The sequence below is a fragment of the Macadamia integrifolia genome, chromosome 9, assembly GCF_013358625.1.
Source record: "Macadamia integrifolia cultivar HAES 741 chromosome 9, SCU_Mint_v3, whole genome shotgun sequence".
Lineage (NCBI taxonomy): Eukaryota > Viridiplantae > Streptophyta > Magnoliopsida > Proteales > Proteaceae > Macadamia > Macadamia integrifolia.
Window position 1 is genome coordinate 18,494,411 of NC_056565.1, and position 22,451 is coordinate 18,516,861.

The 22,451-nt window shown below is 37.4% G+C and overlaps 2 protein-coding genes across 2 annotated transcripts; both read right to left on the reverse strand.

Moving 5' to 3' along the window:
• Positions 1–1,769: 1,769 nt before the first annotated feature.
• On the reverse strand, positions 1,770–4,580 carry LOC122088423 (40S ribosomal protein S3a-like). The gene is made up of 7 exons (XM_042657691.1): positions 4,476–4,580; positions 4,319–4,366; positions 4,118–4,223; positions 3,515–3,652; positions 3,226–3,411; positions 2,827–3,027; positions 1,770–2,032 (listed from the first exon to the last, which is right to left on the reverse strand). The coding sequence occupies exons 1-7, from the start codon at positions 4,484–4,486 to the stop codon at positions 1,940–1,942; spliced, it is 783 nt and encodes a 260-aa protein (XP_042513625.1). The 5' UTR covers positions 4,487–4,580; the 3' UTR covers positions 1,770–1,939.
• A 7,714-nt stretch (positions 4,581–12,294) lies between these two features.
• On the reverse strand, positions 12,295–21,362 carry LOC122089931 (ER membrane protein complex subunit 2). The gene is made up of 9 exons (XM_042659704.1): positions 20,893–21,362; positions 19,659–19,723; positions 14,864–14,912; positions 14,668–14,762; positions 14,488–14,573; positions 14,328–14,387; positions 13,924–14,005; positions 12,983–13,096; positions 12,295–12,708 (listed from the first exon to the last, which is right to left on the reverse strand). Exons 1-9 carry the CDS (start codon positions 21,077–21,079, stop codon positions 12,544–12,546), a joined length of 903 nt encoding a protein of 300 aa, XP_042515638.1. The 5' UTR covers positions 21,080–21,362; the 3' UTR covers positions 12,295–12,543.
• Positions 21,363–22,451: the final 1,089 nt, after the last annotated feature.

The window sequence follows — 22,451 nt, forward strand, 5'->3', positions numbered from 1 at the left end:
AATACTTCCGCATTTTCTTTATCAAAAAGATTTCACCTGTCCAATTGCAAGTACACAGAAGGGAAAGAAAGTAAAATCTGTTATAAAAATGAATAAATAAATTTACAATTACATAATTAAATTAAGGGATAAAGTTTTCTGTCCATAAGCTGTCCTTGCTCCACAAACACATGGGCATGCAATAACCCACCATGCCCCTCCTAGGGTCGCCCCTTCATTTATAGGCACAGGGACCGGGACCGATTTCGAACAGAAAACACTTGCCCTTGTGGGATAATGTTCTCGGAGAACTCTCTCCCTATGCCCCTATGCCCCTATTGGCGTATGGGGACAATGGGAACACACATGAAAGTAAAGGTGAAATAGGGTCAGGTTGGGCCGAATTTTTTAAACCCAACCCAACCCTAGGTTCCCGAAAAAACTCAACTGTAGCCCAACCTAAACCTGTGGGGCTCATGCAAAGCCAACCTAGCCCTGATTGACCTTAATTGAGCTGGGTAGGGCCAGGTTAGCTCTGAATTTTTCTAAGGTTGAGCTAACCCACCATGTTTTTGCCATTTGTGCTATATGCATTAAAAAATAAAAAGAAAAGCGAAACACCAATAGATCAAATAATCAATATACAATTAAAATTATGATGTGCAAACACAGTAATAGATGACCCAAATTTCATTAATCTGAATAAAATGATAGGATGACCACCCTAACTCTTTATATTTATATAAATCAAAGCTAAAATCAAGGTTAGGTTGGGCAAGGGGTTTAGACACAACCCAACCTAACTCAAGGTCAGTATTTTTCAACCCTAAGAGACACTTAGGATAAAAAATCTTAATCCAAACCTTGTTCACTACAAGAAAACATCAATAAAAGTAGGATTTCCACCTTCCATAAGAGGCACAGCCGCCATTCCCCTTCGCCCCCAACCCCCCCCCCCTTTGTGATGGAGGGTGATACAGTTTCCAACTTTAAATGAGTTAAGTAACTAAAATTATAAAAAAATTAAAAATAAAAGATAAAATGCTAACTCATCGCACTTTAATGGCAATTTGCTAATTTTGCCCACTCTAAAATCAAAGTTCGAACTACTTGTTTACCTTGGAATAAAATTTTACCATTGAGATATATAAAGGATTCTCTATCACATGGAGTAACCCGTCCTGCCAAATGACAATCCATTCACCTGGCATAATGATGCCTGAAAGGGCCCTTTTTAAATCATACTATTACTAAATACAATAATCATTTTTCAATTATATAAACATTTTATTTTCCAATTCAAAACTAAAAAGAATTGTTGCAAATAAAATAAATTTTACCAACACAATCATTATTGGTAGTAGTTAACAAAAGTGAGTTTATTTTTGTATAAATATCATTTCACATCCACCCAGAGGGAGTCTTCAAGTTCCATGAATTCTAATATTCCACCATAGGTCAAACCAGATTGGCTAAGAAATGGACAAAACCCTATGCCATACTGCTTCGTTATGGCAGTTCAAAACTTCAAATCGAAGAACAGTTCTCAAATCAGAACTCAGAAAAAAAAGTTCTAAAAAAAAATCAGAGCCAACCTTTCCATGCCTAACCGCAACCACACCCCCCACCCCTTTTTTTTTTTTTTTTTTTTTTTTTATCAGAAGGAAATCCCCCCCTCCCCAATCCCATCCTCCACCTCATTTCCCCACCAGAAAAAAAGATGGTCTAGAAAAAAATTTGGAGTGTGGCTCTAGGGGAATGGGGATATGTAATGAAAACTAAAGATAATATGAGAAGATAAAAACATGTTCCTCTTTCTCAAAGTCAATCAACCGTCACAATCTAAGCCAAACAAAATCCTTTACCAAAATACGCTTCTCAATAATAATAATAAATGAATACATTACAATTCCAAAATTTGATTAAAAATTACCAAAGCAAAAATATGCTGAACCTTCATTTATGCTCCAACTACTTCGGTTTCCTCTGCCACTGGTTCCTCTGCTGGCCTGTCAACCTTCACACCAACATCTTCCGAGTAGTCCCCATGAACCTGCAACCAGAGTCCAAAATGACTAAATAACTGAACACTTCGTAACAATAAAATATCACAGTAATGCATCTAGATGTCACCGTGATACATTGTACAAAGACTCTAACCCATTACTGAACACCAAGTAATCTCTTAATCAGATTGTCATGTTCTACACCCAAAAAAAAAAAAAAAAAGATAGTTTAGTCCTATGGTGATTTAGAGCTAAAATATGGAAGGCTGGCCACTAAAATGTGAAGGTCAATCAGTCTTCCGATGATTTAGAGCTCATTTAGTAGGCAGCCCTCTAAACAACAGTCCACTAACCACTTGCACAATTTAGCTCAACTCATTACCCAAGATGAGAGTATCCCTGGTAGAGATTCAATCCAAAGTATAATTGTAAATCACAGGATTCAAGAGCTAAAAGAGCATCTGCCCAAGAAAACCATACCCTAAAATAGGTGCATGTATCAGTTCAGACTACATTCTACAGACTACAGACACTGCAAGATTCAGGGCATATTCCCAAACTTCCGTCCAAGGATAGTTTGCATGCACACCCACCCAGACAATATACTTAATAAGAAGCCAATTATCGACAATAATAACAGGCATTGGTATTTTCTTATCCCAAACAAAAGGGGAAAAATCTACATGCTGGGACCATTGGTGGGTAGAGCAAACAAAATTACTAACCCAAACTAGATGAAGAGACAAGGACGCACGGCTGGGATGCACAAGGTTGAAAAAAACACTACTGTATAGCCAAACTTGGGTTTAAACAAAAGAGCTAAAAAGGGAGTGAAACTTGCCTCCATCAACTTGCCAAGATCGAACTTCGGAGCCTTCAAAATCTTGACTTTTCGGATAAAGACGTTTTGTAAAGGATAAATGCCACAGGTGGACTTCTCAATCTCCTTCCCAATCATCTCTGGGATGAACTTCTGTACCAACTCCTTCAAGTCGCATGACGTCGCCTGGTTTACCATGATCTCTCTCATCTTACGGCGAATCTGAAAAAATAAAAGCATAAAACTGTTCTACATTACACATGTTCAAGCAGAACCCATTTGTTCCACATAGAATTTAAATATATTTTCTATTGTATAAGCACAATAAAGAACCAATACAGCAATAAATACATCAACCAAAAAATAGACTTTCCACCACCCATAATGAAAAAGAAGGGAAATTGTGAGAATCAATTTAACCTGTCGGATTTGGCTTGTTTGAGCATAACAGGTTCGCTTAACCTGGTTTGGTCTCCTCTTGGTGAATCCAATGCAGAACATCCTCAAAGTGTAGTTGTCTGTAGTCTTCACATCTACATGAGCCTCAATCAAAGTCTGCCACTTACGCACCAGGGACCTCAACTTGTCTGTGGTAAAATTCATTCCCTGAACAATCCTAATTGCATTAGCACCTCTTCATATTTCTTTTCAACAACTTCTTAAAACATAAGTGAACATCTAGTTTGAAAACTTAGTATCCTGTAATTACCCAAAAGTTAGTGAGGACATTTTTTCCTTGCACATCCTCAGCTCTCAATCGGATCTTCCTGTAAGACTGATCCTCATCGTTTTGAAGATCAGCAAGGCAGATCTCAAATACTCTGTGCTTGAGTCCTTCAGAAGCAATCTGTGAGAGAATAGAATTAAGTTAATATTATGATTGTCCGAAAAGTATATATATTAAACATTCTATTCCATTTAAATCACAACCCAATCAAAATAAAAGATCTCAAGAAAATCATTAAATATACATCCAGATGAACCAATCTATTGAAACATTTTACATCATAAATTCAATTAACTCAAATCTTATTTTCTTATTTAGGTCAGAATTAATCACCTTTTTAAGGTGAGGGAAAAGAAAACAATTCCAAGACTTTCCGCCATCAAGCTCGTAACTGTAACTAATTATAGGATTTTAAATTTTCTAGAAACTCGAGTTTCAATGACCATGTACATTACGTTCAAACGTCAGCTCCACGATAATGAATCCCTAAGTTCTGGTTCAGCTACCCCGACTCATTCAACTTGTATAGAGATTGCAAAATAAACTGTTCTAGAATTAAAATATCAAGGACGAGAAAGTAATGACCTTGGTTCCCTGCGTTCTTGAAACTAGGGTCTTCCCGACATTCCTATTGTTGAAGATCGATGGCGCCTTGATATCATACCAATCCTTCTTAGAGAAGGGATCAACCCTGCAACATATGGCATTAGAACATTGAGGATCAGCATCTGAAAACAGAATACAAAGATCTCCATTCAGCGTTGTTAAGGGTTTAAAGCAACTCACGCCTTCTTCTTCCCTCCTTTCTTCCCCTTCGAAATTCGCTTATTCTTCCTGTAGAATCCAAAGAAAAAATTCAGCAACCTCGAACAAAAACTGCAGAGGATAGGAAGACATAGAGAGAGATAGAGAGATAGAGAGGAAGAGAGAGAGAGCCACTAACCCAACCGCCATGGTCGACGGAGATGAGGTTCCAAGGGTGTAGCTTCGAAGGCAGACAGCGCAGTCCTCTTGTAGCTAGTAAACCCTAACCCCTCTCACCCTAAAGTACAGAACATTTCGTATATATAGGTGCACCTAGTAAATTACAAAAATGGCCATCAACAAAACGACCAAAGTAGTTTTTTTTTTATTTTTATTTTTTTTTTTTGGGTGGTAGTAAAAATTGTCGTTCCTATGGGACGGTCTGAGAAGTGAACCTTACAACAGAACCCACCTATGGCAAACTTCCAATCTGATGGTCGTGATTTTAAGTCCATGCATTGAACGGTCCATCCATTCATACAAGAGGTATGCGGGCTTCTTACCTCCGTCTAACCCACATGTCCTTCTCGGGCTAGCCAAACAGGTCAATAGCCCCACAATAATCAGAAGTTAAGAACCGATGTGTTCTTCGACCCAGTCAGGTCGGCTAAATTTATGGTAACAATTATGTGCATCTAGGTGTTAAACGGTTCGGTTTTCAGAGTAAATGGTTCAATTTAATTCGGTGCAAGTTTTTTTAGGTAAATCAGAACTAAATATAGTTTAAACAGTTTGATTTCAATTTTGAATGGTTCTATTAGGCATTTTAATGAAATCTAATAAAAAAAAAAAAAAAAAAAAATGATGGTATTACTACATTGTCAGCTTATATTGTCATCTTACATGTCAAAGCAATAGTATAGAATAATTTGACAAGTGTCGATCAATTATGTAAGATAGTTGAGTAATTTATATTCCCTCTTCTGTATTTTGCTTTTATTCTAATCCCTTTCCTTGTGTTTTCAAATATTTCACAGACCTTCCTTGTCAGATAACTCTGTTAGTAGACTGTTAGTTGTAGATGTCAAAATACGATTCTACCCTTTGGCCTTTAACAAATATTTCGTTTTCCAATTTTACCCTTATCCCTATCCTCCTAACCCCTAATATGAAACCCCACATTTCACTCACCCCCATCACTACGACAGGGAGGATTTTGGACTCATCCGGCACGCCCGACGGCGACGGAGATATCGACGGCAACGAAGTGATAGACGGCGAATAAGAGACCAGCCGATCTCCACCGCCCTGTGATGTCTATTTTTTAAAATTTGTGATTGTCAAGCACATTGTCAACTGTATAACTCATTCACATACATACTTCTGGGAAATTCCTTCCCATGCATGAAAGAAGCCTACAGCAATTTTAGTTAAAAGAGAAAAAGAAGAAAACTGGAGGAAAGAGGAGGACTTCTTTCGTCAAATGTTTTGAAATGTGGGAACTTGATTTGGAAGCTCAGGGGTTGTTAGACTTGTCTTGTTTACCCTTGGTTGAACTTGGCTGAGTACCTAGATTTGGGTTCACTGATGGGTTTGGTTCAAGCCTTGGAGTTGTCATACCAAATATAAGTAGTTCAGTGCAGCTTTTGCTTCTCCTATTTGTAGTAGTTCTTCATTTATACAAGTTGAAACAAATATAACTTCATCTTGCTGACTTGAAATCCATTTATGGTGAGGAGATCTAAGACTGATGTTCAAATAACTGTAAGGTAATAGGTAATTCACATTGCCAATCTCTGATGTTATTAATGTGCAGTAGTCACTTGATATGCATGCAACTAAATAAAGCTAAAACATTGGTATTTGACTGCCCATCATGAGCTTATACTTCACAGAAAAATTGAATTCATTATAGTTGGATCCTCGACTTATCTTTGTTAATTCTGTTTTTCCTCTTCAGAATATGTATGGTGGAAATTATGCTCTGAAAGCTAGTGGTGCACTTTCTATAGCAGTTCCAGGGGAACTTGCTGGCCTACACAAAGCTTGGAAACAACATGGGAGGCTTCCATGAAAAAGGCTAATAAGGCCAGCATAATATCTTGCTCGAAAAGGGTTCAAGATGTCTCCATATCTCTACATGCTGATGAATAAATCAAATTAAGGGATCTTCGCTAATAAGGGACTTCGTAATATTTTCACATCAAATGGGAAACTACTTTAGCCAAGATTTATCTGCCACAATAGAAAACTAGCTGAGACACTCTAACACCATTGCAAAATTTGGCCCAAATGCATTCTATAATGGTTCAGTTGGGTACAATTTAGTTAGAGATGTTCAGAAGTTTGGAGGAATACTGACCCTGCAAGACCTAGAAAAGTATCAAGTTCAAGTGAAGAATCCAATCTCTGCAAATATCTTGGGCCTTGAGATACTAAGCATGCCTCCTCCATCCGGTGGTGCTGCAATGATACCTGTAATTTTATCTACATCCTCATTTTCCATATGATTATATGTCTAACTCTTTGGCCTAAATGTCTTCCAAATCTCCTTTCAGGTTTTATACATTCTTGCTCAATATGGATTTTTCCTCTCGGCGTTTCTGGTTCACTGGGGATCCATCGGGAAATTGAAGCTTTGAAACACGCAATCACAGTGAGGATGAATCTTGGTGATCCTGATTTCGTTAATGACTCAAAAATTCTATCTGATATGTTTCTTGCCGCAGGTCTTCCGTCGATTGCAAGTTCTAGTTCGCCGCTCGTCGAGCTGCCGCAAACCTCTCCTATTGAATGTATTTTGAAAAGACAAGGCCGCAGCCTCCAATCATTGTCGCCGTCAATCACTCAAGGTGCTGGTTGACGCTCATCGCTCGTCGTTGCTTCAACCTCACTCTACTTGCAAGTGAGAGACAAAAGCGAAGATTAAGAACTCATCTTCCAATGGGTATAATGGTCCATTTACATTCTAGATGAGTGATTTGGGTATTTAAAAAAGGGTATGTCTAAATCTAACCCACCCGATTAACCCTTGTAACCTAAATTACTGTGTCCCCATTATTTTGTCATTTTGTGATTGCTTTTAAGGTCAAAAAAGTAAATTACTATGTCCCCATTATTTTGTCATTTTGTGATTGCTTTTAAGGTTAACAAAATTAAATTCAACCTCAACTTTTTGGATCATTACTTTGATTTAAACGGCAAAACGAGGGGTAATTTTGAGAATGAATACACTCTTCCCAAACAACCCGAACAATCCCTCGCCCCAACTGATCGTCTTCCTCCTCGCGAGTCTTTCTGTTACCTTGATTGGTTTTTATGGCATAAAGTTTGCGAGATCATCTCCAGTGAGTCAGGTAAGGACTCTCTTTCTTCTCGGCGTGTCCAATGCTTTTCTAGGTTTTAGGATTTAAAACTTTTGGTGGATTTCATTTTTGCTTTTTTAAGTTTAGAAAATAAAACCTCTTTCCGGAAATTCATGTATCAATTATGTTGCAATAATTTCTATTGTTGTGCATTAGAGATGAGGTCGGTAAGATAGTTCTAATCATGTCTCTCTCTCTCTCTCTCTCTCTCTCTCTCTCTCTCTCTCTCTCTCTCTCTCTCTCTCTCTCTCTTCAAAGAAATCAATTGTATTAAACATGCTAGTGTTTTCAAGAAAGGAAAAATCCAGGAAGATGACAAAAAGCAATATTGTAGGCTTTTTTTTTTTTTTGGTAAAGCAATATCGTAGGCTTGGTACTACTATAATGATGACATGTGAAATTTTGTAATTATAATATATTTTATAGGTTGATTCTAAGGGTTTTGGGATTGATTGTAGTCAATTCCAATCTGATTTGGATTTGGATTTGGATTTGGATTGATATTGGATGCTATTGATTTGATCTCTGATTCCGTGTTTAAAATCGATTATAAGGTTTATAGGACTAGATCGTGGGTCTTAAGATTTGAGGGATTCTAGGGTTTTTTTCGGTCCGATTTTGATTCGATTTGGATCAAAATTTATAGGAATCAGTTCCAAGGATGTAGAGGATGGTATCGGTCTCTATCGATGCCGATTCGATACCAATCAGGATCGGATGAAATCGGTGGGTATCGGCCTATTTTACCCCTGATTTTTATAAAATGTACTACTTTTTACCTATTTTACCCTTGAAATGATCCGAATCAAGGATCGATCTCAGCCGATACGATCGATCCCAAACCGATACTTGAAACCATGATCAATTCGATCTCCAATTCCAAGTTTAAAATCCCTAGTTGATTTGGCTAGTTCGGATCAACCCCAATTCCGATTATTATAGAATGGCCATGGTTTTAAGTATCGGTGCGTATCGTGCCGCATCGGCTGATACGTATCCGTATCGGTAGGCATCGGCACGATACATACCGATACGTATCATGAAAATTTTAAAACCCTTATGTATCGATACGTATCCTACGATACACACCGATACGCATCGATACACCACCGATATGCACCGATACTCACCGATACGTACCGATACTCTATGAAAATTCAAAATTGAAGTGAAATGTACGTTTCGGTATGTATTGATATGTATCGGTATGTATCGGTACGTATCGGTGTGTATCGGTATGTATCAACCGATACACACCGATACATACCGATACGGTCATAAAATGGCTAAAATGGGTAATTTTTTAGAAAAACATAATTTTTTGAGGTGTTTTTGTTCCAAAGTTGCTACCAATCATTTTTCTCTGTAACTAAAGTGGAAATCAAGGTTGGGAACTAGGATTTTACATTTATGGGACAATTACAAACCTCTGATTCTTAGTGCGATACTCTCAATTTACTGTTTATGCATAATACATGTTATAGATAACTTTTTTTAACTATTTTTTTATGCAAATGTGTATAAAAAAGTGTTTCCTATCCATTTATGTGCGTATCTTTAGCGTATCTTAGCGTATCTCCAATACGATACTATACCCTCTGATACGTATCTTAATTTTGGTCGACCGATACGATGACCGATACCGATACTTTAATCCTTGAGAATGGCATATCTAGGATTTTGGGGATTGGGTTGTTGGTTTTTAGAATTTAGTGTCAATGCTAGCATTTTTATGGTTGATTCGGATCTGATCTAGACTGGAATCATTAGGGACCAATTTACTCTTTGATTTTGAGTTAAAATTCTGGTATTAGCCAATTTGGATTAGAATTAGCAGTGAACTATCCAACTCCGGCAGTTCTAGAATGGTCAATTTAGAACTGGAATCACTAAAGGGATTGTTTGATACTCAATTTCGAGTTTAAAATCATTGGTTGAATAAACCAATTTCGATCCAAATCGACCATAGTAATACCTATCCAGGCTGTTTCAGAATGGCTGATTATAAAGTTTTTGTGATTGATTCGATCCATTTCCGATCTTAGTCATTTTGATCTGGATTTTATCTAGTATTAGGCCAAACTAAAATCAAAGTTCAATTTCAATTCAGACCGATTCGGTTTTTATTGAGTTGACTTAATAGCCTCTCGTAGGTAATATGTTCTCTTTTAGTAATTTTTTAAAGTTGTTATAAGGTTTTTTACGGTTTCGATTTGCTTAATTTGGTTCAATTTGATTTTTTACCGATTTGATAAAAACTCAAATCGATAAAGGTTTGTTTTACGTTTCACTTGATTAGTCCAACCCGCTCGGACTAAAAATGGACACCCTTACTCAAAGCAATAGACCCAATCACCCAATTGTTAGTATAATTTTTTTTTTTCAATCCCATGTTGGACTTTAGAGAGACGAGGAATTGAGATTTTAGATTTCAAACGTAGTGATGGGTTCTGTTTGAGGATAAAATTCCATTTCTATCATTTTTTAAACACTTTGTCATAAAAAGTGGTGCAACAGCTTTTAAGTTTTTATTGGGAATATAAGCACATGAAATTACATTTTGAATCCCCTTGAACCAATCATTTCTTTTACATTATAGGACTTTTTGGTAATTAGAAGTGGATTACAAGGCTTTTGTAACCTACCTAGGTTACAACTAGACAAACCTTTTAAAAAATATTTGAAATCTTAACGGACATAATATGACAGAGTCACATTTTTTGTCAAATTTGTCAAAATACAGGAGAGGTCTATGGAATACTTGAAAACACAGGGGAGGGGATTGGAATAAAAGCAAAATACAGGAGAGGAGATGTAAATTACTCAAGATAGTTTACCCCTTATTGAGAAGAAAAAAAAGACAATGCCAATCTTTTGTGGAAGAACATATACTTACGCGTGCCTTTCCTTTTCCTTAAAAAGAAAAAGGGAAATAAAATGCTCCCAGGTTGTGTAACACCTGCATCAACACGGGGGGCAATGAGAAAGCACACATAAACATGAATAAGGGGTGGGGGATTCATTTTGCCGACCTCTCTATGTGTGGGTGTTGGTAATCACGCTACATGGAGCACCATTTTCCCAACAAAAATATAAAGGAACCAAGGCGCGTTGATGTGAACTGGTAAAAAAACATATGGTCTCACATTAAGAAGTTTGGAAGTGAAGATAATTTTCAATAATGTTTTTGGTTTGTCAAGACAAAAAAAATCCCATATTTAAGCTCGTTTGGTAAAAGAGAAATGAAATAAAACATTAAAGTGAAATAATATGAGAAATAATAATTCATAAGGAAAGGGTTGTGCGTGCACCGTCTGCTTTCCGCAGGTTGGGTAGCTGCACCCAATGAGGGAGTCATTTCCAAGTTTCAAGAGAGGGAGAGGTGGGAGTGGGGAAGAGAGACGGATACAAGCTCGACACAGCACTGGCAGCCGGCATGCCCAGCCTTTACTAGGGGTGCAAGTTTGGACTTGAGGGCTCGAACCCGCCCTTTGTCAGCCTTGATCCCGAATAAGTATGACTCTGAAATTTCTGACACTGAATCAGAATCATGATCAGGGATGGTAAGGGTTGATGATGTCTTTGGCCGTCCTGAACCCAACCCTGATTTTGGCTTGACCCGACTCTAGTTTTTGCCCCTGATGTTGATTTTGGATTTTTTGCTTTCTTAGATTGTTCTTCTTTTTGTTTAACATGATAAGGGTTTTGAGATCTTCGGATTGTTTACTTTATTAAGATGATCTCTTTGATTATCATGACAAATAATTGAATCTTTTTGGATTATTTACTTTCTTAAGATGATCTCATATTTGTTTACTATAATAGTTGGAGTTGTTTGTATTGTTTAAATGTTTGCTTTAGGATGCTCTCCTCATGACAAGTAATTTGTGACTTTATATTTTTTTTTTTCTTTTTTTTCTCTCCCCTTTATTATGAATATTGTTTAATTTTTAGTTATTCATATTGCGGGGTTAGAATCAGGGTATACCTGACCCTTGATGGCAAACCAAGGTCAATCAGGATCATGGTCAATCAAGATCAGGGTCAAAGTCAATCATGGTCATCCTGGCCCGACTCTCAAAAATCAGAGCCAATCAGAGCGGGTAAGGGTTGGATTGGGCTGAAGTTTTGCACCCCTAGCCTTTAGTTGTATCCCTTTCTCCATATCAAACTTAGCCTTCCACTTCTTTCTCCCCCTCCCAATTTTTCACCCTAAACAAACAGAGCATCCCATATTCTTATAATCCGAAATCTGTTATGAGGTAATTAAAAACTAAAATAAAAAACCCATTTCCACTTTTTCTTAAATAAAGAAAACCTGAAATCTTTGAACAATTCTCAAGCATTGAATTTAACAAATGTGAGTGGCTGCACAATTGAATTAAGACCTCAATCTTGACATCCGACTGATATACAGTGGCCTCTTCTCCTTCAATGACACGGATTTATCCAGTTGGCATGCCACGTGGGAAATTTTGGGGGTGAGGGAAAGAACTGCACACCCATCTGTTCTGTTGAACCTACATCCTTTTTGCCAAAGAATTCAAATCTCCACAGCATTCAGGCCACATGCATTTGATTTGTATCCAACCCTCCCGTCACACCCTTACTTTTAGGCTAGGAAACAAAGCACAAACTTTGGAATACCAAGAATTGGGTTAAAAAATAGAAACCACATACCATATATTCCCAGTGCATAACTTTATGTTTCGAGGAGAAAAATCCCAACACTAAATATTGAGAAGAGATTGACATCAAAAATAAAAAGAAGGGGGGCATCAAAACCAAAACTTATGAGAGATGCTTTTTGGCAATTCACATCCATTTCTGCAACGACTAGTATGTCTCTTTTTAATGTTACTGCAAGCAAGCTAATAAGATGTCCCAGTAGTAGAAACAGGATTAGAGCTTTAAGTTTCTAAGAGTGGCAGTGAGCAGAGGTAGCTTCCCAGGAGCCTTTTGCTTGTAGTGTTTCTCCAAGGCCATTGCAGCAAGAGACTGCAGCTCTGAGCTCTCTTTGTCTTCCTTATTCCTCCCTTTTGTCAACTGACCGATTGCAACACTACACTGAATAATGGAACCAACACCTCTTAGTCATTGCGCTTTTTATTGATGAACAAGAATGGCGTAACAAAATTAAAAAGACAGACAAGCATGCCATGTCATATCCAGCCACATTAGGGTTTATTCCATTGGTAATGATCGAGCAAACCCAACATCGGCAGCCTATTGCTGAAAACTGTGATAAAACAATATAACCAGCTGCTTGACATGTCTTAATTTTCAAGATAGGGGCTAGGGAGGAGGCAGGGAGGAAGCGAAAAAAAGAGAGTAGTCTCACCAAGCAAATGCCGAAAAGTGCCCTGGTGTTCTTACCCCCAGTCAAATCTATGGTGGAGGCATAGTATTTCTTAGCTGTCTGTAGATTTTCTAGCCCACCAAGCGTGTATAGTACCTGTTCAGCCAACAAAAACAAAACAATGAGCTAAATCCAATAATTTTCTTGAAAAATAAATCAACATGTAACTCGAAGAGAAGGATATTTCGTATATATTTCTGGACGACTAGAGAGTTGAAAAGGGAACTCAATCTAAACTGGAAGTGTGAGGATTGATCACAAGAAGCTCTAACATGTGTGCATACATTGTAGACATTTAATTTTCTACAGAAAATTTCATGGACCACTTCAGAATTCAGTTATTCTGAACGCCATATGCAAATGGGATAAAACCTATTTATCTGATTCTCTCTTTTGCTTAATCTAAAAGATTGTGAAACACATAAATACGTGCATCCATACCAATCTCCGCTGCTATGTGCTTTCTGATGTCATACAACTTTCACACATGAGAGAGTGTTGGAGGTTCATAAAGTTGCCATCTCCAAAGCTTATGCCATTTTTCATGCATCTTAGATATCTATCCCAATGTGCTTTGTGGAAGTGCAAAAATATTTTGTTTCATAGATAACAAGCTCTATGAACCTCTCTGCAAATCAGGTGTAACGCTGCGTACATTATGACCCTCCCCAGACCCAGGAGTGACGAGAGCCTTGTGCACTGGATACGCCCTTTTTCTTAACAAGCATTGGAGTTGGCTTGCTTTTGGCCTTCAGAGTCAGTCAAATGACCAGAGGAACAAGAGTTGGGTTTAGGCAATTCTAAGTTTTCCATCTTTCAAACTTACCAGTAAACTTCCTATATTTGAGACTAAAAACAGTGATGCCATGATCATCCTCCCCCATAAAAAGTCATTTGGATTGTTAACAATCAAAAGTACTTACATCAGCATAGGCCAAGTGATACAATGGAACTGTTGGTTGGCATAATATTAGCTCCTCATAACAGAAAGCCGCTTGCTTATACCTGATCAAGAAAAGAAAACAATGATGTTCATAATGTTCAGTACCTGCAAGACATGACAAGCTGAGAAGGTTCTAAACAAAAAAAAAATAACTGCAAAGGTGAAACAATAAAAGAGGCTTCAATTAGTTAACATAGCCACATTAAAGTGGTCCATAGTCGCAATTGCTACAAGCCATCCCTTTAAGACCATCTGTAACAAGCAATTTAATGGTTCAAAATCCCCAATTTGTCAACAGCATTGGAAACCTGAAGGTGCAGAACATTTAATATGGTAGCTCATGAGCTACTTGTTCTATGGTGATATAAGATTTGTATGTCTTACATCTGTAGGAAAACATATATTTCAGCAAGTTCTCTCCAAGCATCATGGTCTGCCATAAATCTAAAACAAAAATGAGACAATATCAGTCACACTAGTACATTCAAACATTGTTAAAAGTAGACCACATATAAATATAACCAAATAAATCCAAAGAACTTACATTTCAAGATATTTATTAAGCCATTCAACAGCACCAGAAATATTTCCCTGTGCCTTTGCCATGGCAATTCTCCTCTTGTGGACTACCTAAAAAATAGTAGAAAACTGAGGTTTCTATTCATCATATTTCCTAAAAAAAGCACACCAATAACATTTCAGGAACATCCTGCTAATGATTTACTTGATCAAGTGGGTTATCCTCTAGAAGGCTTGAGTAAACTGTTTCAGCATCTGTCCATGATTCTTTTGCTTCGAGCAACAGCCCTTCTAACCTACCTGTGGGTTATAGGAAAGCAAGAACCATACATCAACACAAAGATTTCACACACACACACACACACACACATATACATCACACAGGGATTTGGTAAACCCACCAACTCTTGTACTATCAGGGAATTTCTGCTGAAGAGCCTTTACACAATCCTGCAAAAGAGTATCCAAAGTGTAAAATTAAACAGCTTTACTGTATCTAAGATATAACAATTTGAGAAACAACTGAGAATCAAAAGAAGAGCTGAACAAAAAATAAATAAAATCACAAGGACTAAGAAATAAGCTGTCGAGCGGAAAGGATGACCGTTCTGGCTTTTGTGGAAACTTCTGCAACATTAACAGGACAATACTCTTGCTTCCATGAGGTGGACTAGCTCTATAAAAGAACTTGAGTTAAGATGCAGTGACATTTTTGAAACAATCCTACCTGAGGCACCACGGATCAACAAGAAGGAAGGTTTTTTTCCTTTTTTGATAGGTAAGAAGAAGAAAGAAGGTTCTGCTGGCTTTAGGGAAAAATCTCCAACAAAGGGAGTATCCTCCCTTTCATGAGGTAGACTAGAAACTTAAAAGAACTTGGAGGTTGAGAAGCAGTCAGGGAAGCAATTTTTTATCCAATCCAACCCCTAACTGAACCACCAAGTATTTCCAGGTTATGGATTGACTAATCCCAACCTTTTAAATCAGGATCTGTTTCACCCAAGAATTTCATAACACGAACTTAACTTGATCCAATCCAACAGCAATCCTTGACATAATGCTCTGGAACAAAACTACTATCCTTTCCAAGTGGTTCTTCTTCCCTGTGGCATGGTTTTTGCTCCCCTATCCTCGGGATGGATCCATCACAACTCTCTAGCTGCCAAGAAAGCATTCCAATTTGGCCAGTTTGTAAAATTTTAGTGGTAGCCTTATATTTGCTTTAGACGGTTAGACCATATGGTCCCCTTTGTAACTCCCCTGTAAAAAGCGCACTGCCTTACCTAAAGCAAAAGGATACCCAATCCCACATTAACAGAAAAGAAAACATAATGCAACTTGGAATGCCAAGGGACGTCAATCTACAACACAGCCACTTCAAATCAGACAGTACTTTCCCAACAAAATCAATCTCTTGGATTGACACTGTTTACCAAAAATGTTGTCATTGTAAACTATAATAACAATAGCACTGCTGGTACAGCTGGTCATAAAGGTAATGGGTAAACAACCTAACTTGATACAAGGGTTGAATATATATAGCTAGAAGAATGAAGGTGTGATGATACATCATTGTGGAAATTAAGGGTGATTAAAAAGGTCCCCGTACAAGGGTTAAATAAACTAAGGACAAGCGGACAAAATATGATTAATATAGCCAAACAAAAGATCAACTTCTTTATTAATTTTTAAGGCATACTGTTTGGGATGGAAACATGGTAACTTTCGTACAGGTTGGTCTTACTTGAACCAGTGCTACTTGAACCTAACTTCATCCAAAATCAATCTGCAACAGGATATAAAGAAAATTGCAACCTGTGTGTGTGTGTGTGTGAGAGAGAGAGAGAGAGGGCCTCAAGCATGTGAAATCATTCTGTCATTCCCTTGTTGGGGTTCTCCTGAGAAGAACCGCACACATCTCCGTCTATCCATGCTTTATGTGCATATACAAACATGTTTGCATTATTCTGACTGATCTTTTGATTTAAGTGATTGAAGGTCATTCTTTTAATGCTCTTGCTTTGGCTCCAGAAAAAAACCATGGGACCCTGGATGCTTCTCATTGCTATAACCAATTTTTTTTGGATATTATAAATAATTGTGGTATGCATAAAGGAGATGCCATTGACATGTCCTTGTTATAGAGCACCAACATAGGATGTGGTGGTAATTGGTAAATGATAGAGTTTTCTCTATCATCCTATAACTGGTAAATGACAGAGTTCCATCCTATCCTACTACTCTTTTATATTAGTTTCAGAAAGAAATTAAAACAAGATCTGATAACGGAATTAAGTGTCAAATGGTGATTCTTTGGCACTTGGGGGTCAAGGAACAACAAGCATATGCTTTGAGGTTTAGAGTGAAACCTGTAGAAAGTCATAGCTTACACTGAAGCAATATCCCCCACCCCAAAACAAAAAGGGGGTGTGACAGTGATACAATCCTGGGTCCGAAAACCCTGTTTGGGTTCACTACGGGTCATAGTTGTTATGGTGCCAAGGCGAACCAAGGCGTTGGAGGGCTGCCTAAGGCCCTAAGCGCTTAGGCGACAAGGCACCGACCAAGTGTTATATCTGACCAAGTGTTATATTTTATTCACTCTTTTCTAACATTATTTAGTATGCTACATATACCTTGTATAACAAAAAATTAACATTAAGCCACATCAAGTCGTCAAAAATCAACATTAAGCCACATCAAATCATCAAAGATCAACATTAAGTCACATTAAGTCATAAAAAATCAACATTTAGAGAAATGCTCTTGTTCTATATTAAGTTTTACTCGTCAAATGATTTTATTTTTACATGAGAGTTTTTGTATTAGGTATAGCACAAAACCAGCTTTCTAACAAATCTAAGATTACTTAAATCTGAATTGTAATGACAAAGTTATATTCTGGTCAAACTTATTTTAAAATGTGGAAATGTTGTTAAAATCACCTGAATGAAAATAACTTTAAAGACATCAAAACAAAAGATTATTTTACCGGACTTTTGGTTTTTAGTAATTTTTTACCATGATAAGATTTATAAAATTTTCAGAATTGAGAAAAAAAAACCCAGGATTTAAAAGTTGAAAATCGCCCCTACAACAAAAAGTCCAGTTTTTGTTCTTGGACTAGGGGCTAACTTTTTATCCTTTTGGAATTTGATTTTTAAAGTACTTTTATTGGATTCAAATAGGGAGTACTTGCTTATTTATGAATAATACCTTAAGTAAATAATCATTTACTTTAAATGATATTTGGCCTAAATAAGTCTAAAAATATAAGGTGACATGCAGTGTGATAAGGCGATTGTCGCTTAGGACCCAAGCAAACCGCTTGGACGCCAAAGCGGGGCCCAGGCAATGCCTTGACAACTATGCTATGGGCCCACCCATATACCACACAACTCAAATAATCAGTGGATGGCAGTTCTGCAATTAAATGAAATTCAAACTAACAAGAGGAAGGAACTAGTTATGTAATGCACATGGATGGAGGTAGACTTGTAAATGGTGGGGGGTAATTCTGGAATTAAAACAAAATAAGGATAGGTGTTTGAGATAAAAGGAGGGATGTTTTGGGAAGAAGAGAAAAATGTTTTGAATAGAAAAAAGGACACAAGGTCTTCGTCTTCCCTGTGATAAAAGAACCAGAGGCGGTAACCCAGATTCCTTGCAATAAATCCAGCCACCTAACTGAGGCTCCTAATCTCAGAAAATTTCTTAACAGGTTCGTAATCTCCAATTTTATTGAATCCAAGCCAAAGGAACTCCAACAAGCAAGTAATAATTGAACAATAAATTTCTGAAATTGGGACTAATGGCAGTTGCAGGTCATGATTGGAGTTCACGTAAGCAACTCTCAAATTGAAGGGCTTCTGCAACCAGCAACCTAGGGCTAAGGTCGCCTAGGCTAGAGGGACTCCCACCCCAATCCTTAGAAAGAAAATGGGATGAAGTAGATTGATTTGATTCTTTTGGGCTGTAAACTACTGCCAGGAAAACCATCAACCAGTAAAAGAATAATTATATCAATAAATAAAGAAAATAAACTAGGAGGAAGGAAGAGGAAAGAGAGGTTGTACACAAGGGAGAGGAGATGAGACAAAGAAACAGAATGATACCATCAGACAACAGCCCACACTTGCATACGACTGCAACTCAATCACTATTCATTCCATTCCAATTACTATTCACTAGTCACTACTGTACATTACATATAAATTAAGAAACCCAACTCAATATGAAAACCTACTCAAATAGGAAATAAACTCAAAAAAGGAAACTACCAAACAACTCCAACATAATAATAATAATAATAATAATAATAACAAATAAATAAATAAATAAATAATTTACAACGTCAACCCAATTTAATGCCTAAATATCCTAATAGACCCAAATCAGATTTGAACCTGAATCTTGGTCTGGGCTTTCAAACAGTTTTGGGCCGATCCACAGAAGTGCTACTGCATAAAGGTGCTTTCCCTGAAATTAACCAAATATGGTAATGGTTCTTTCATGGCATAAATTGCATCGAATCACAACCTAGGAGATAGGGTGTAGACCTAAAACTCTAAAAGTAATTATGCAGACTCTCTGACCACTAGTAAAATAACTTCCTCCACTAGAATGACTCCTTCGTCTCCATTTACGATGTGGTATTTACACTTCCCGATTGCTAATTGCTAAGCAATGGAAAAAGGTATTTCAATACAAAAGATAGCCATTTCCTACATATATTTTAGTTACAACTCAGAGAATTAACTCAGGGTTCAGACTGGAGCTTAACAATATTATTCAAAGTGTCTTTTATTGTTTTCTTTTTCAAAAAGAAAAAAATAAAGTGAAAATGATCAAGCATGAAAATGATAAGAAAATGATCAAGCATGTCATAAAGTGAGAACCATAAACATCAGTAGCGTATAACAATGGACACAGATAAGAATAATGATTAAGCATGTCATAAAGTGAGAACCATTGACATCAGTAGCCTATAACCAATGGCCTCATAAACCCGTGTATATTAGAAATATGAAATGAAACTGATATGCAACTGCAACTGTGTTTTGAAACCATCAGAATGAACATTCCACCTTTTAATAAGCATTTGAAACCAATTAATCCCAATGGAGAAATTGAACCTTGGAAGCAAAACAATATTAAAAAAAATAATAATAAATAAATAAATAATTTCTAATTTACCTCTGCAATATCAAGGCATTGGCAGTCCATGGCTGCAACAGCCACCTGCTCATAAAGAGTCCACTCTACATTTAAAAGAAAGAGGGGGTAGGGGAGAAGATAAGAATTGGTATGAAATTCTGAAAAGCAAATATATACATCTAAAGATTAGTATAAAATGTGGAGAAGAGAAATATTTATGCACTACCACTGCAAGTACTTCCTCCACAATCCATTCATTTATGTAACAATTCTACAATTCAAGAGAAAAAAGAAAGCTGTCTAGAACAACAAAATCAACTGAAGAGATTACTGATAACTTGACAAGAAAAAGAAATTCCGGAAAATAGAAACATTATGCTAACACTACGATAATACGACCCCCCCCCCCCGGGGGGCTAGTGTGGATAGTAGTTTGGGAGTCTTGGAGCTGATCAGTAGCCTATAAACTGAAACATTATAATTTTTCAGTCCTATTGTTGCAAACAAATGAGACAGCACTGATTCTGATTTACTAGATTTATACACTGGGGCTTAATGTGTTTTGTATTCCTCAAACATGGGCCACCATCGTCCAGCTTGATTGTCACTGGTCAACCACTGGGAGAGTTTTGAGAGTCAATCCAAATTATTCTCACGAGGTAGAAGTGGAATTTCAGAAGACGATAGACTATCGAGGTTATTTCTAAGTGATAATGGATGTAGTTGAAGCATCTATAACATAATTTCTCTACACTAGCTTTGTCTTTACAATCTGCTCATACCAGGAAAAACATAGGATCAATTTTCTCTTTGGTGAGAAAGAAATGAGTTTTCCATATTTCCTCCTGAAAGTGGAAAGAAGCTGAGATGCAGTATTAATCCCCCTTGGCTGACTAGAGATATATCCCCAGTCCTCCTCTCCAGTGATTCAGTAGAAGTTTGGTCTGGTGTACAATGAGTCCAGGTATCGATGTTGAGTTCCAGGACATGTCCAAAAAATAAAGTTCTCCTGAACCAAGTATTCATAAGTGGGACAAAGAATTGATTAAAATTGTGATTTTCAGTTCTAGAACCATAACAGCACGAGCATATTTGTGACAAAGATCTAAAAAATTTCAACCCTTTCCATTATTTATCCAATTTACGAGCAAATAAAGTGGATGTTGAAATTCGATATCCGGTTCCAGGGTTTCAAAGATTTATAAACTTAAAAGGTAATAATTAGAGAAGATCAAACCTAACGTTAAGGACTAAGAAAGAGAACGATACTCACCTTCTCCGCCGAGTTTGGATCGCTTCTTTGGATCCTTCAAAATAGACAAGCCATGCTTCAAAACCTTTTCAGAACGCCGAACCTTAAGCTTCCGAACGAGACAGAGATACTCCCAAGCACCTCCCCCACCATTGTCGACCTGGTTTTCAAGCCTGTTCAATTGAATCTCCTCCGCTGCTCCAACCATCTTCGCGAAAATCACAATAACACCAGTGGAGTCGACAAGACCCGTCCCAGCAAGCCAATGCAAGAGAGGAAGGAATGGATCTTCGCTCGCTCGCTCGCTTGTTCAGCCGCTCCCCAGCTCTGGATCTATTGGTCGATGGTTGACACTGGAGAGATTGTAAACAAACTAATTGAACTATCAGAACTGTTTTTGGGTTAAAACCTGTTCCAGAATTTTGTCAGGTTCAAATTCTAAACGGAGAAAGGATGCCAGTACCACTCCTCCACTGCAACCAGGCTCTAAAAACGCCTAATCGGTGACAGAAACGGTCAGGGCCAATTAATCGGATCGGAATCAGCTTAACTCACTCTGAAAATCCCTACAATCGGAATATTTTCGGAATATTCTAACAATTTTGGTGTTTTTATCTAAAAATCGGCCGTATCAACTCATCAGAAATCACGACCGGTGAATGTCCATCCAAATCGAACGATTCATGATCCGACCCTCTCCACAGATAAAAAAATAAAAGTTAAATTACAATCGAGGTACCCAACATTTAAAAACAGGGAATGAGAAAGCTATTCTCTTACGGTTCTCAGTACCGGATACATGGGGAAGCCGATGTAGGGGTAGGGGTGTCTTCTTATAACTATACCTCCATTTTCTCATGTATTTGGACGTGGACAGCATAAATAGGTGGCATTTTTTTCTCCCTCAAAAAATATAAGTTTAAAGTATTTCATATGGGACAAATGATGTTACTTGGTCACATGGTCCTTTTGTAATTTTTCTTTATCTGACCCAATTATGATTATTTATATAGTCTGCCTTTATCTAGTTCCCAGTGGGGGAACTTAAGGGTATGCTATAGCTTTGGAAGCTTCATAGCAAAGGAGATTGAGAGAGTTATTTCTTCATAGACAGTGATCCTAGGTATTTCCATTGGGGGTGCCAGTAAGGGTGGCAAATGGGAGCCTACACCCAAGGATTCAACGATGAGGGGTTGGATAGTTATTTCACCACCCATGTGTATGGGTACAGGAGCAGAGTATTACATGGCATTCTTTTCTCCATCTTATATTTAAATAAATATAAATATATGGGCAAGAAATCCCTCCCTTAATCAGTGTGAAATCATTGAAAGTTCACTTGAGCGCACCAATATGAATAAAAAAATTTATTTGACATAGAGTGGGCTAATAAATTCACATGCCCTGTGTTTGAGCATAGGGGCCACTCAACCAGTCAATTTTATTTTTCTTTTAAAATAATATTTTTGAGATTATTTATTTGTCAATTTTGTTCAAGATCAAAAATATTACTAACTTTGCCATGGCAAGCTCCCTCAACCCCTCCCCTCCCCTCCCCTCCCCTCCCCTCCCCTCCAACC